Here is a 12,312-nt window from a genome sequence, read left to right as displayed (position 1 = left end):
AGCCATGTGGGGGACACAGGAAACATGTGGAAGAAGGTGCTTTGGTCAGATGAGACCAGAATTGAACTTTTTGGCCTAAAAGAAAAACTAACACTGCACATCACCCTGAACACACTATCCCCACCATGTAACATGGTGGTGGCAGCATTATGTTGTGGGGATGCTTTTCTTCAGCAGGGACAGGAAAATTGGTAAGAGTTGATGGGAAGATTGATGGAGCCAAATACAGTGAACAGTGCTCCCTGAGATGTTCAAAGCTTGGGATATTTTTTTTATAATCTAACCCTGCTTTAAACTTCTGCACAACTTTATCCCTGGCCTGTCTGGTGTGTTTCTTGGCCTTCATGATGCTGCTTTTTCACTAAGGTTCTCGAACAAACCTCTGAGGGCTTCGCAAAACAGCTGTATTTTTCTACTGAGATTAAATTACACACAGGTGGACTCTATTTACTAATTAAAGCAGAGTTCCAGCTACAAACACTGCATAGAGAAAGAAAGAAACTGCACTAGACTAAAAATGGTGAATAATAAAAAACACAGACAGCAGCTCAAATGTGGGATACACACAAAAATAGTCAAGAAAAATAAAAAGAAGAGCTGCGCCAGTATGCAATATATATATTGGTAAACCAGTAGTCCATATATCAGTCCTCCAATGACACCACAGTGACTCCACACATTGAAAAAAAAGTGCCCGACCACCGTATCATAAGCCTGCTTACCAGATAGCAAGCAAAAAGGGTGTTTGGCTGTAACCCAGCCACGGCCTTTAGCTTGCAGTGTCAACCACTGGAAACACACAGGGACCGGACCTTGTAGCTGAAGAACCACCCTAGGCGTCTCACAAATTCGTAGCCTTACTTCGATGATGTACTCAGAGTGGGCTCAGAAGAAAGAAAAACTGACCATAGCGTGATACAGTTTTGACATAAAAAAAAAAAATAGTATTGCACTTACATGTAAAAAGATAGTAAAAACAAAAATAAAAACAAATGCCGACTTTAATTTAAACTGCTGACTTTAATAAGGACACCTACCAGTCCAGGGAGCCGCGAGGTCAGCCCCCCAAGGTCGATCTGTCCATCAGATCCGGTGCAGGCGCCACCATTCCAACTAAGGGAAACCGGCAGTGGAGCCTTCAGGATTCACTACCAGTTTCCTACTGCGCACGCGCAAGTCGAGCGGCGCTTCCTGAATGGCCCAGTCATCTTCTGGGACACACAAAGGTCCCAGAAGGCAGCGGGACAGAAGAGGACGTGACGCATTGGGCCACGGTGAGGCTGGGGCGGAACAACACTATGTACTTCATAAAAGGTAAGGGAAAAAAAATAAAAAATATCCAGAATCAAGTGGTGGAGGGGTTGTCATTCCTTTAAGATAAAGTTGTAAAAGTGGGTGAAACTTCACTTTAAGTGCCTTCTGAAGGAAATTGGTTCCACTGGATTTTAGTTAGAGGTATCAGAGTACAAGGGGCTGAATTCAAATGCACACCACACTTTTCAGATATTTATTTATAAAAAATTTTTTTAAAGCATTTATCATTTTCCTTTCACTTCACAATTATGTGCCACTTTGTGTTGGTCTATCACATAAAATCCCAATAAAATACATTTAGATTTTTGGTTAGTGCAAAGTGGATTTGCCTTTTGTAAATAACCCCCTATGTGTTACCCCACCACATTGCAGTTTAATACAGGGAGGACATGCAGCTCAGCACAAAGCTTCCATTACATTACACTGTGATAAGTGATTTGCACCGAGGTTATTTTGTGTTATCACAAATAATGCATTTTACTCACATCACCTCCATCATGAGTACAAAAAGACAAGGGGCTGATTCCTCATTTAAAAATAGAGTAATCTCTTTTGAGGAGTAATTTGAGGAGTAAATCCCTTGTCCTCGAACTTGTGTTGAAAGTGGTATCATAAATATAGTAAATTAAAAGAGTTAGTTCATTTTAGTCTTTTATTAAATAACATTGCCTTCATCTGCGCACATAAGTTTACCATTATCTTGCATGTAGATCCATCTCATCAGTTGGAGATCTATATTACACTTACACATATAGGGCAAATCTGTAACATGCTTACCCTAATGGTTTCAAACCCAAACAATCCAATAGGGGAATCATTTGGTGGAATGTTGACCACAATGGTGATTTTATTTCCTAGATTGGCATTATTTGTCACTCGCTTTAGAGAAACATTAAATGTTTCTAGATACTCCACAAAAGTATCATCCACTATTACAATTTCTATTACTCCTGCCGACTAAAGAAAAACAAAATATGCATTATTTATATGAAAAAAAAGGTCTGACAGATAAAAACAAGAACAAAGACATCAATCAAAATAATCACACTATGATCTACTGTATGTAGCAGGCCAATAGTCATGTGTAATCTGTATCCTTGTGACTCTTCACATATTCTAAATAACATCAACTACACATCTAAAGCCCCATACACACTATCAGATTTCCTGCTGATTTTTGTCCTCAGATTTACCAAAACCATATAATATGAGGTCAAACCTTAGGAGTTTCAATCTGTATGCAATCAGGCAGGCCCTTGCACTACATGGTTTTGGTAAATCTAAAGACAAAAATCAGCAGAAAATCTGATAGTGTTTATGGGGCTTTAAGCTTTTCACGTTATGTGGGCTCCGCTTCCCTCTAGTGGACAACAAGTGTCTTAACACAGTCACCTACAGTCTACTACTGTAATTTACATATGTTTTTGCAATTTGTGTGTCTATTGGCTTTCTTTGTTTAAAAAATCCTGATCCAGAACATTAGGGCAAATGGCTTTCAGTGGTAAAAAAAAACAAATTGATTTTCATTCTAACCACCCTTGTGCTCCCATCTAACACCTATTATTATTACTCTAATACATTGTTTTTCAATCTGGGAGCATGAGACCCAGTTTGTCCTGAACCTGTGGTATGAGTTTCCATGGTGGAGGTAGGCCAGCTGTCAGCACCATAACAACCACTAATGGTCTAGGGCTAAGGTACATGATGTAATTTGTGGCTATGGTGAAGGCAGCTGGCTCACCCGCATTATAGCAATGCATGATCCAGGGCAGGTCTCAGCATTCAGGAGAAGACGGAAGTCCATATTTTCCAGTCGTTCTCCACCTCCCATCTTTTGTTGTGCTGCTGGGGCCAAAAAGTAGGGTTCTAATGTAAAGAGGGGGCTGTGTCATGGGGAGGCTGTGTGATTGGGGGGCTCTGTGATGGGGGCCTTTGATCTATAGGGGTGACTTTGATGTGATGAGGGGATCTCATAAATAGAGAGGCCTCTGCTATATTGGGGGACTCTAATGTGATGGGGGATCTTGGATATGATCTTGTAATTCTGATGTGATGATTGGGCCTCTGATGTACTGGGGCTTCTGATGTGATAGAGAACCTCTCATGTGATGGGAGGCCTCTGATGTAAAGGTGGGGCTATGGTGTGATGAGGGACCTCTGATGTGATGGGGAGCCTCTGATATACAGTAGAGATTCTGATGTGATGAGGGGACCTCTTATGTCATGAGGGAACCTCTGATGTGAAGGTGGGCTTTTGATGTGAAGTTAACTTCATCAAGGTGGTTGTGTGCATCATCCTAGGCTCAGGTTTCCAACTGATAAGTAACATTTCGTTTTTTTACATTTTATACTTGTGTACTTTACGATTTTGTATACTTTACTGAAAAAAAGTTGAGAAATGTTGCTTTAACACTTCATCAGCCCCATAAAATAACCATTAGCACAGTTAACCTTTATTCACATGCAAAATACTACTAAAATTTTTAATATACTGAGTTGATTGTGCAAAGGTTGTACAATCAGATTGTACTGTGTATGTATGGTGAGCTTCTCTGTAGTCCTATGGGTTATATAGAATATTATTTTGTTTTACTTTTGTCTATACAACATGTCACTTTTGTTTTTATATTGCACATTTAACAGCTAGTTGAATGTCTGATAATAATTTAAATATAACAATTTTTAAGCAGATATTTAAACTGGAGAAAAGCAAGTGCTGAGGAGGGTTCTGTTTCAGCCCTCTTATAGTAGTGTATGTATAACAGTTGTTCAGACCTGTCCATCAGAAAATGAGAGATTCCCCGAAGAAGGCGTGAAGTCATCACGACTCGCAGTGATTGGCAGAGCTTCCCAGTAAACCGTGACAATGCCAAAGTTTCCAGCTTGTCTGACAACAGGAAGCCTGAGTACATTCTGTGGAGGTGGAACTTCATAAGCCAGCACAGCTCCATTTACAGTCTGGAAAACACATAACCTCATGTTTATAATACAAAAACAACAGTAAGAATATTTTATGATGTTAAACAGTTCTACTAAGGGAAAATGGGATAGGGAGCTTTTAGCATTTCATCTGCTCCTTGACTTGATTTTACAAGTTCAAAGGGCCAATCATTCATGACATACGTACATAGGGAAACAAATGAGTATGCACAATAGTATCACTTAGCACAATGTTTACAAGAAAAATAATGTCAAATATAAGTATATTAGGGGTCCCCAAAGAGTTCTATAGAGGCTGGTAGGGGATTGCAAAGAGAAGAGTCAACACTGACACACCAAGCTCCCTTAGTGCTGAATATAGTGATTGTTACCAATGATATATTGATATATTAAATGGTTAAAATATGAGGTTTCATTCCCAGATAATGCGTCTTTATAGCTCCTAACTGTCCCTGATTTCGAGGGATTATCCCTGATTAGGAACAAAGTCCCTCTTTCCTCATTTGTCTCTCACTTTGGTCTGATCTATATAGTTGTGTAGCCAGGAGCTGGATGTATATATATATATATATATATATATATATATATATATTCCTGCAGTCAGGAGACACTGTGTGGCTTTGCTGCGGGGAAGCTGGTTCCCTCTAGTGCTGAGTTTGACGGTGACCTGTTAACTCCTTGATACAGAGACAAGACAGAGCAAAGCATCTTGGGACATGTAGTCACAATGGATGGGATTTGCCCTCTTGCTAAATCATCAGGAACTACAATTATGAGATGGCTGTTAGGGAAGAACAGACTGCTGGGAGTGGCTATAAGAGGAACTGTCTGAGGCCCCGGCGTGGATCTGTGTGCAGGGATTCTGTGACGGTGTGTGCTGCAGCTGAGTCGCGGCCTGCACCAGCAGAACCATCCAGCAGAGCACCCCTGAGGGGTGCTGAGGGCAGCACCCCTTGGCTGTTCGGCGGCGACCTGAAGGTTGCTCCTGTACCATTTATCCTGCAGTGATATCAGATCCGGGTGAGCCGTAGTGCGGTGCGGCAGAGGCCAGACACCATCCCCTGAGCACATTACTGAGATACAGGCATCATCATCATCATCCTTATCATCATCTCTTGTTCCAGTGTGGTGAGCGTGCAATAGCCCAACCTTATAGACACTGTATATATACACCATTACATCCTCCACCATCTATCATCCTTAGTGCCAAAAAATCGAGGTCAAACTTCATAGACACTATATACAGACCTCTCTACCTTCTATTGACCAGCTTTTACTTGTAGTTCTACTGAGGACAACATCTTTAGGTCAGTGATCCTGGTGATTCCAGCTGTATCTGTTCAACACAGGAAGATTTGCCTCTGTTTATTCATATTCAATTGATTTAGGTTGCTTTGCTCTGCCATTCAGAAATTCTCTGCATACAATTTTTTTCAAAGAGTTAGCTGAAGATCAACCGGATTGCTCCACATTAAAACAGGACTATGTCTCACTTCCCTCCTCACTTCAGGGATTTGTTTTGATTGAGTTCATAAAGTTATAATTCACCAAGAACTCTCTAAAAGAGCAGGTTGAATTTCAATACAGTTTCTAACTGCCAAAGGTTCTATTATTGTATCTACTATTCTGCATCTGTGTGTTGAGGAGCAGAAAAGAGGGGTTTGGCATTCATAAGAGCCATTCCTCTGCTTTCCTGTAACCTGTTTACATAGGCACATAGGTAGAAATTATAGTCCTCACTGTTGAATGTTTGATATTGATATGTGATTAAATTAAGAAGATGGGTAAGGCGCCAAATTACAAATACATACACTATCCAAAACTGATGCTGCTCCTAAAATTAGTGATAACTAATAAGCAAAAATATGAAACAATAAAGGGCGCAACAGTAGTGAAATCACAAACAAGCTGAATAATCATGAAGTGAATATAAAATAATCATGAAGTGAAATATAAAATTAATTAAATTAACATAAATAAAAAGTTCATGATGCTATCAAACATTGCTATAAGATATGAATCATGAATCTTCTATATCCAAACACCATATAGTGCTAAAAGTGGAAATGCTTCAAATAAAGTGAGTCACCCGAAGTGGTATATCAAAGTGCTTTTCCACATACAGCTGAGAAGCACGCTGAGACGCACACCGAGTATTACACACGCTCGCATGGTGCCGGAGAGGTTTCTTTGTATACTACATGCCTGGTGGTCACTTGATGGCAGATGCAATCTGGTGAGCGTTTTGATATACTATTTCGGGTGAATCCCTTTATTTGAAGCATTTGCACTTTTAGCACTACACAGTGTTTGGAGCACATATAGAAGATTCATGATTCATATCTTATAACAATATTTGATAGCATCATGGACTTTTTATTTATGTTAATTTTATTCATTTTATATTCACTTCATGATTATTCAGCTTGTTTGTGATTGCACTACTGTTGCGCCCTTTATTGTTTCATATTGATATGTGATTGCCTCTCAGTTATTGATAACATTTCTATAAGAGATATCATTCTAAACTGTAAACTTGTGTTGATTTACCAATATTCTTATTTCACTAAGTAAACAAGTTAATTAGTTTTAATCAATTCTGGTGTACCTGCTTTATTACTATCATTTCCCAAAGGGAAAATGTCTGAACCCAGGGCATCAGAGGTGGCGGAGGACTTGAAGAGTCAGGGCAACCAGTGGGGTACTGATTTAACCAGTGACCCCTCACAAGGGCAGCGCTACATTTGGGGGCTCGTCCAGCATACCCCTCATGGGAAGCCCAAGCAAGTCATGTGACCAGCCCAGAGAGAAGGAGAAGATGGACTCAGTTACTGCCACCAATTGGGCGCCGGAACAAGGAAGTCAACTGGAACTGGCCACCGTGGTGAAAGTGCCAAGAATTGGATGGGTTGAAAGAGAGGTGAGACAGTTGATAGGGAGGGCTGTTCTAGAACAAGGATCTTATGTTGCGTAGGCAGGACTGACAAGCAGAATCAACAACAGCTGGGTAACTGTGGAGAGAGATGGGAGCTGGCAATTAGCCGACAGCTGAGTGGCCAGCTCGGAGAAGGAAGGGCTGAGCCCAGCCTTGACGGTACCCCCTCCTCAATGACCCCTCCCCCTCGGAGAACCACCAGGCTTGAGGGGAAAACATCTATGGAAATTGTGCAGGAAGACAGGGGCATGTACGTCCGAGGATGAGACCCAAGAGCGTTCCTCCGGCCTGTACCCTTTCCAATGCACCAAGTACTGTATGCGCCCAGGAAGCCTAGGTGTCAGAAACCATGAAATCAGACTGAGACAGAAGTACAGTTAAATCACACTTGTTTAATAATAAAAGTAAATAGAACAAACGTAATCAAAACATAGCCAGAGTTCAGGAACCGTAACGAATAGTCAGACAAGCCAAACATCAGGGAGCCGGAGATGAGCATAGTAAAACAGCAAGCAGGATCTGGAACCAGAAGGGATGTCAGCCAAGTAAGTCTTTTAACAGGAATGCAGCAGAACGTCTCTGTGATGTTGTCTAAGGCAAAGCCAGAGATCCTCTGGGCTGGACGGCTAAAGTAGGCAGGACTGACGAACAGGATATCATCAACAGCTGAGTAACTGTGGAGAGATAGGAGCTGGCAATTAGTTGACAGTTGAGCGGCCAGCTCAGAGGGAGGGGCTGAGCCCAGCCCTGACAGTACCCCCTCCTCAACAATGCCTCCCCCTCGGAGGACCACCAGGCTTGAGGGGAAAATGTCTATGGAAATCATGGAGGAGGACAGGAGCATGTACGTCCGAGGATGAGACCCAAGAGCATTCCTCCGGACTGTACCCCTTCCAATGCACTAAGTACTGTATGCGCCCAGGAAGCCTACGTGTCAGAAACCAAGAAATCAGACTGAGACAGAAGTACAGTTAAATCACACTTGTTTAATAATAAAAGTAAAGCGCCCACGGAACCTACGGGAGTTAACAATGGACTGTACTTCATACTCCTCATGGTCCTCATGGTTCTCAACCTGAATTTTGTCATCCAAAGGAGAAGTGAGACTGGTGCGATCCGTAGCCAGAATATGATCAGGAGGAATCACAGGAACAAGGAACCGACTCCATCTTGGAAGTGGTAGAAAATTGTCATGACAAAGCGTCAGCCCTTACATTCTTAGTACCGGGTAAGAATGAGAATGTAATTGAAACTAGACAAGAAAAGAGCCCATTGCGCCCTTCTGGGAGAGAGGCGTTTAGCCTCAGACAAGAATGTGAGATTCTTATGGTCAGTAAGAATGAGAACCGGCACAGTGGTACCTTCGAGGAGATGTTTCCATTTTTCCAGGGCTAAAATGATCGCCCTCTGTCATCAATCTTGTAATTTCACTCTGCAGGTGACAATTTCTAGGAAAAGTAGCCACAAGGATGCATAGCGCTCTCAGAGTCTCAGAAGCATCAACCTCAAGGATAAAAGGTAACGTAGGATCAGGATGTGCCAACACAGGAGCAGAAACAAAGGCAGCCTTGAGACTCTCAAAGGCCTTAACGGGCTCCGGAGACCAACTCTGTGGGTTACCGTTCTTTCTGGTCATATCAGTCAGGGGCTTGACCAGAGATGAGAGGTTACAAATAAACTTCCGATAATAGTTGGCAAAGCCCAGGAAACGCTGCAGAGGGCATAAACCCACGGGTCGGGTCCACTGTAGGACTGCTGAAAGTTTCTCTGGGTCCATTGAAAAACCAGCAGTGGAAATTACATAACCCAGGAATTCTCCAATTTACAATAGAGATTGTTCTCTCTTAGTTTCTGAAGCACACAACAGACATCTGTGTGGTGGCTCTCCAGGGACTTGGAAAATATGAGCATATCATCAAGATAAACCACCACACATAACTGCAACAAATCTCAGAGGACATCATTAATGAATTCCTGGAAAACTGCTGGGGCATTACAAAGGCCAAAAGGCATTACGAGGTACTCATAATGGCCTGTTCTGGTATTAAACGCAGTTTTCCTCTCGTCGCCCTCCTTAATCCTCACAAGATTGTATGCCCCTCTCAAATCAAGCTTTGTGAAAACCGTTGCTCCCTTGAGGTGGTTAAATAACTCCAAGAAAGGGTGACTGAAACCAGAGGCTTATCCTTCTGGATAACTGGCGACAAAACAACGCCACCTAAGGTCTGTCCGTGACAGGACCTCGAGGTTCGGGCGTTCCCTGGATGGACAGGACAAGACTTCAAAAAGTTACCTGCCTGGCCACAATAAAGGCACAATCTCTCTCTCCTCGTAAAGGTTCTCTCATCCACAGAGAGACGCGTGAAGCCCAAGTGCATGGGTTCATCTTCACTGACTGACTCTGTACTAGGAGGCATGGGAGGTGAGGGAGGTACGGGTGGGACTGCAAAGCTCGGAGGCAAATGTACAGGAGGCTTCCCAGGCGCTCTTTAAAAGAGTCTTTCTCTGAGTCTGGAGTCAATGAGGATGGCAAACGTGATCAACTTCTCCAGCTCAGAGGGTATATCTCGGGCTGCTATCTCATCCTTGATGGAATCCGAGAGACCATGAGAAAAAGCAGCCACGAGGGCCTCATTGTTCCAAGCAACCTCTGCTGCCAGAGTACGGAATTCAATGGTGTAGTTGGCAACAGTTCTCGTAGTCTGTTTGATGGACATGAGGCACTTGGCAGCAGAAGCGGAGCGTGCGGGAACGTCAAATACCCTTCTAAAGGAGGCCACAGACTCAGGGTAATTCAAGACAACAGGTTTTTGTGTCTCCCATAGAGGCTTTGCCCAGTCCAAGGCTCTCTTATAAAGCAAAGATATCACAAAACCTACTTTCCTTCTGTCCATTGCAAACGCCTGGGGCAGCATCTCAAAATATATGTCAACCTGGTTGAGAAACCCTCTGCATTGGAACAGGATCACCCCCAAATTGCTAGGGAAGCAGAGTGGAACCAGACATACCTCTTATAGAGGTAATACCTGAGGTGGGTGCCTGCACAGAGACTGGAGCAGCAGCAGGAATGGCCTGCAACTCAGGTTGTACCGGAGCAGCCACAGTGGGAGATTCCAGGTGAGCTGTGCGACTCAGGAGCGTTTGTAACGCCATGGCAAACTGATCCATGTGGTGATCTTGCACATCCAATCTGAAAAATATATTACCAATAAGGGAATTGACTGTATCTTCTGAATTCATGGCCTTCGCCTACTTTTAGAAACCATTAATCAAACTGAGACAGAAGTAAAGTTAAATCTCACTTGTTTAATAATAATAAAAGGTAAACAGCGTAAACGTAGTCAAAACATAGCCGGAGTTCAGAAACTGGATAGTCAGACAAGCCAAAATGTCAGGGAGCCAGAGATGAGCGTAGTAGAACAGCAAGCAGGATATGGAGCCAGAAGGAATGTAAGCCAAGCAAGTCTTTAACAGGAACACAGGAGAGAGTCTCTAGAGATGACCAAGGCAAAGATCATCTGGGCTGGACGGCTTAAGTAGACAGGACTGACAAGCAGGATATCATCAACAGGTGAGTCACTGTTGAGAGAAAGGAGCTGGCAATTAGCTGACAGCTGAGCAGCCAGCTCAGAGAAGGAAGAGCTGAGCCCAGTCCTGACAGGAGCCAACTGAGAGCCCCAAGAAGGAACAGAGCTCCAAAAGTAAAAAAAAAAAGACAGAATGAGAAGAAATGCCGGAAAAAGAGTTCAGCATCTCCCAAGTCAAGTAACCCGTCACCGGGGTCTAGGACTCGGGTACAGGGAGTCAATGTCTTATCACCACCCAGAGCCATAGCAGGTCTTCTCAAAGTGGAGGTAGGAAGGACCCAAGAAAAGCTTTAGCGGGAAAATTACCAGAAAAGTTAGTGGGGCTGTCCCCAATTGTGTCTGTATAGGTAGAAGGTGTTTATGCCAGGGGCTAGATACGGGGGCACAAGTCACTTTAATCTAGCTTCTATGATAAATATTTGAAGCACATTCCCCTAAGCAATCTTGAAGAGCTAGAAATTTGGGGAATAGGGACTGACAAATTCCTGTATGACGCATATATTCCCATCTTTTTTGGGCCAGCAGCCACAGGAAAAATAGAAACATTCGACACATTGGCTGTGGTGTGCCCTAGGCCTCCTAGAGGTGAACAGAATTTTATGTTGATTGGAACTAACACTGACTTAGTGTGAAGGCTGTTAGCAACTGTGGTTGGAGAAGATGGTTCAGTGCTCAACGGGATCCACCCACAGTTATACCAAGCATGTCAACTAGTAATTAAGGAGCAGAATGCCCCAGTAGAAGGAGTGGGGTGATTATGGAAGCTAGACGCAAGAGAGAGAGTGCTACAGCCTGGGAAGATTGCTTGCGTGAAGGCCACTGTCAAACTCACTTGGGAACATCCAGGACCCTTTGTTGTGCTGGAGACTGATGCACGAACAGAAGCTGCTGGGATAGCGATGGTCCTGGAGTTGGTTTCCACTAAGGTCCTGTTCCGCAGTGGGAAGAAGGTGTCAATTAGCCTCCGGAATATCACTGATAACCCTGTGGTATTAGGGGCTCGTATGCTGGTGGGACAAGTAAATGCAGCTACCTCCGTAGGTCCATCAGAAGTTGTTAGAGGAGAAAACTACCAGGGGCTGCAGAAGGAAATGGAAGAGTGTGCTGAGGTGTTACCCCCTGCATGGTGAAAAAGGATGAAGTTACAGTTGTCCTGATGGAAGAAGATTTTTTCTGACAATGATTTTGATGTAGGTTGTGTTAAAAGTGCACAGCATAGAATCCAGTTACAAGAAGACAAATCCTTTCGGGTGAGAGCTCAGAGGATACCCTTCAATGATTTGGAGGATCTAAGAGACCAATTGGCTGAATTGAAGAAGTCAGGAGTAATTCAGGAATCTAAAAGTCCCTACGCTTCTCCTATTGTGGTGGTACGGAATAAATATGGAACATTGCGCATGTGCATAGACTATCGGACCTTGAATCGATCAGTATACAACTCCCTGAATTGAGGATGCTCTCCAGTGCCTTGCAGATGCAAAAGTGGTTTAGTGTGCTGGATTTAAAAAGTGGGTATTACCAAATACAGATGCACCC

General features: G+C 43.1%; 1 protein-coding gene across 3 annotated transcripts in view; it reads right to left on the bottom strand.

Moving 5' to 3' along the window:
• Positions 1-12,312, bottom strand: part of ADGRV1 (adhesion G protein-coupled receptor V1) — a 774,317-nt gene that overhangs the window by 462,394 nt on the left and 299,611 nt on the right. For all 3 annotated transcript variants that reach the window (XM_073624499.1, XM_073624500.1, XM_073624501.1), the window contains 2 exons: positions 4,090-4,272; positions 2,092-2,271 (listed from right to left, as the gene is read on the bottom strand). In XM_073624499.1, the coding sequence (XP_073480600.1) occupies positions 2,092-2,271; positions 4,090-4,272 (363 nt within the window). The remainder of the gene's footprint in view (positions 1-2,091; positions 2,272-4,089; positions 4,273-12,312) is intronic.

The sequence above is a fragment of the Aquarana catesbeiana genome, linkage group LG01 (genome assembly GCF_042186555.1).
Source record: "Aquarana catesbeiana isolate 2022-GZ linkage group LG01, ASM4218655v1, whole genome shotgun sequence".
NCBI classification, from domain to species: domain Eukaryota; kingdom Metazoa; phylum Chordata; class Amphibia; order Anura; family Ranidae; genus Aquarana; species Aquarana catesbeiana.
Note: the sequence above shows the minus strand (reverse complement) of the source record. Positions and strands in the feature narration are given on the sequence as shown.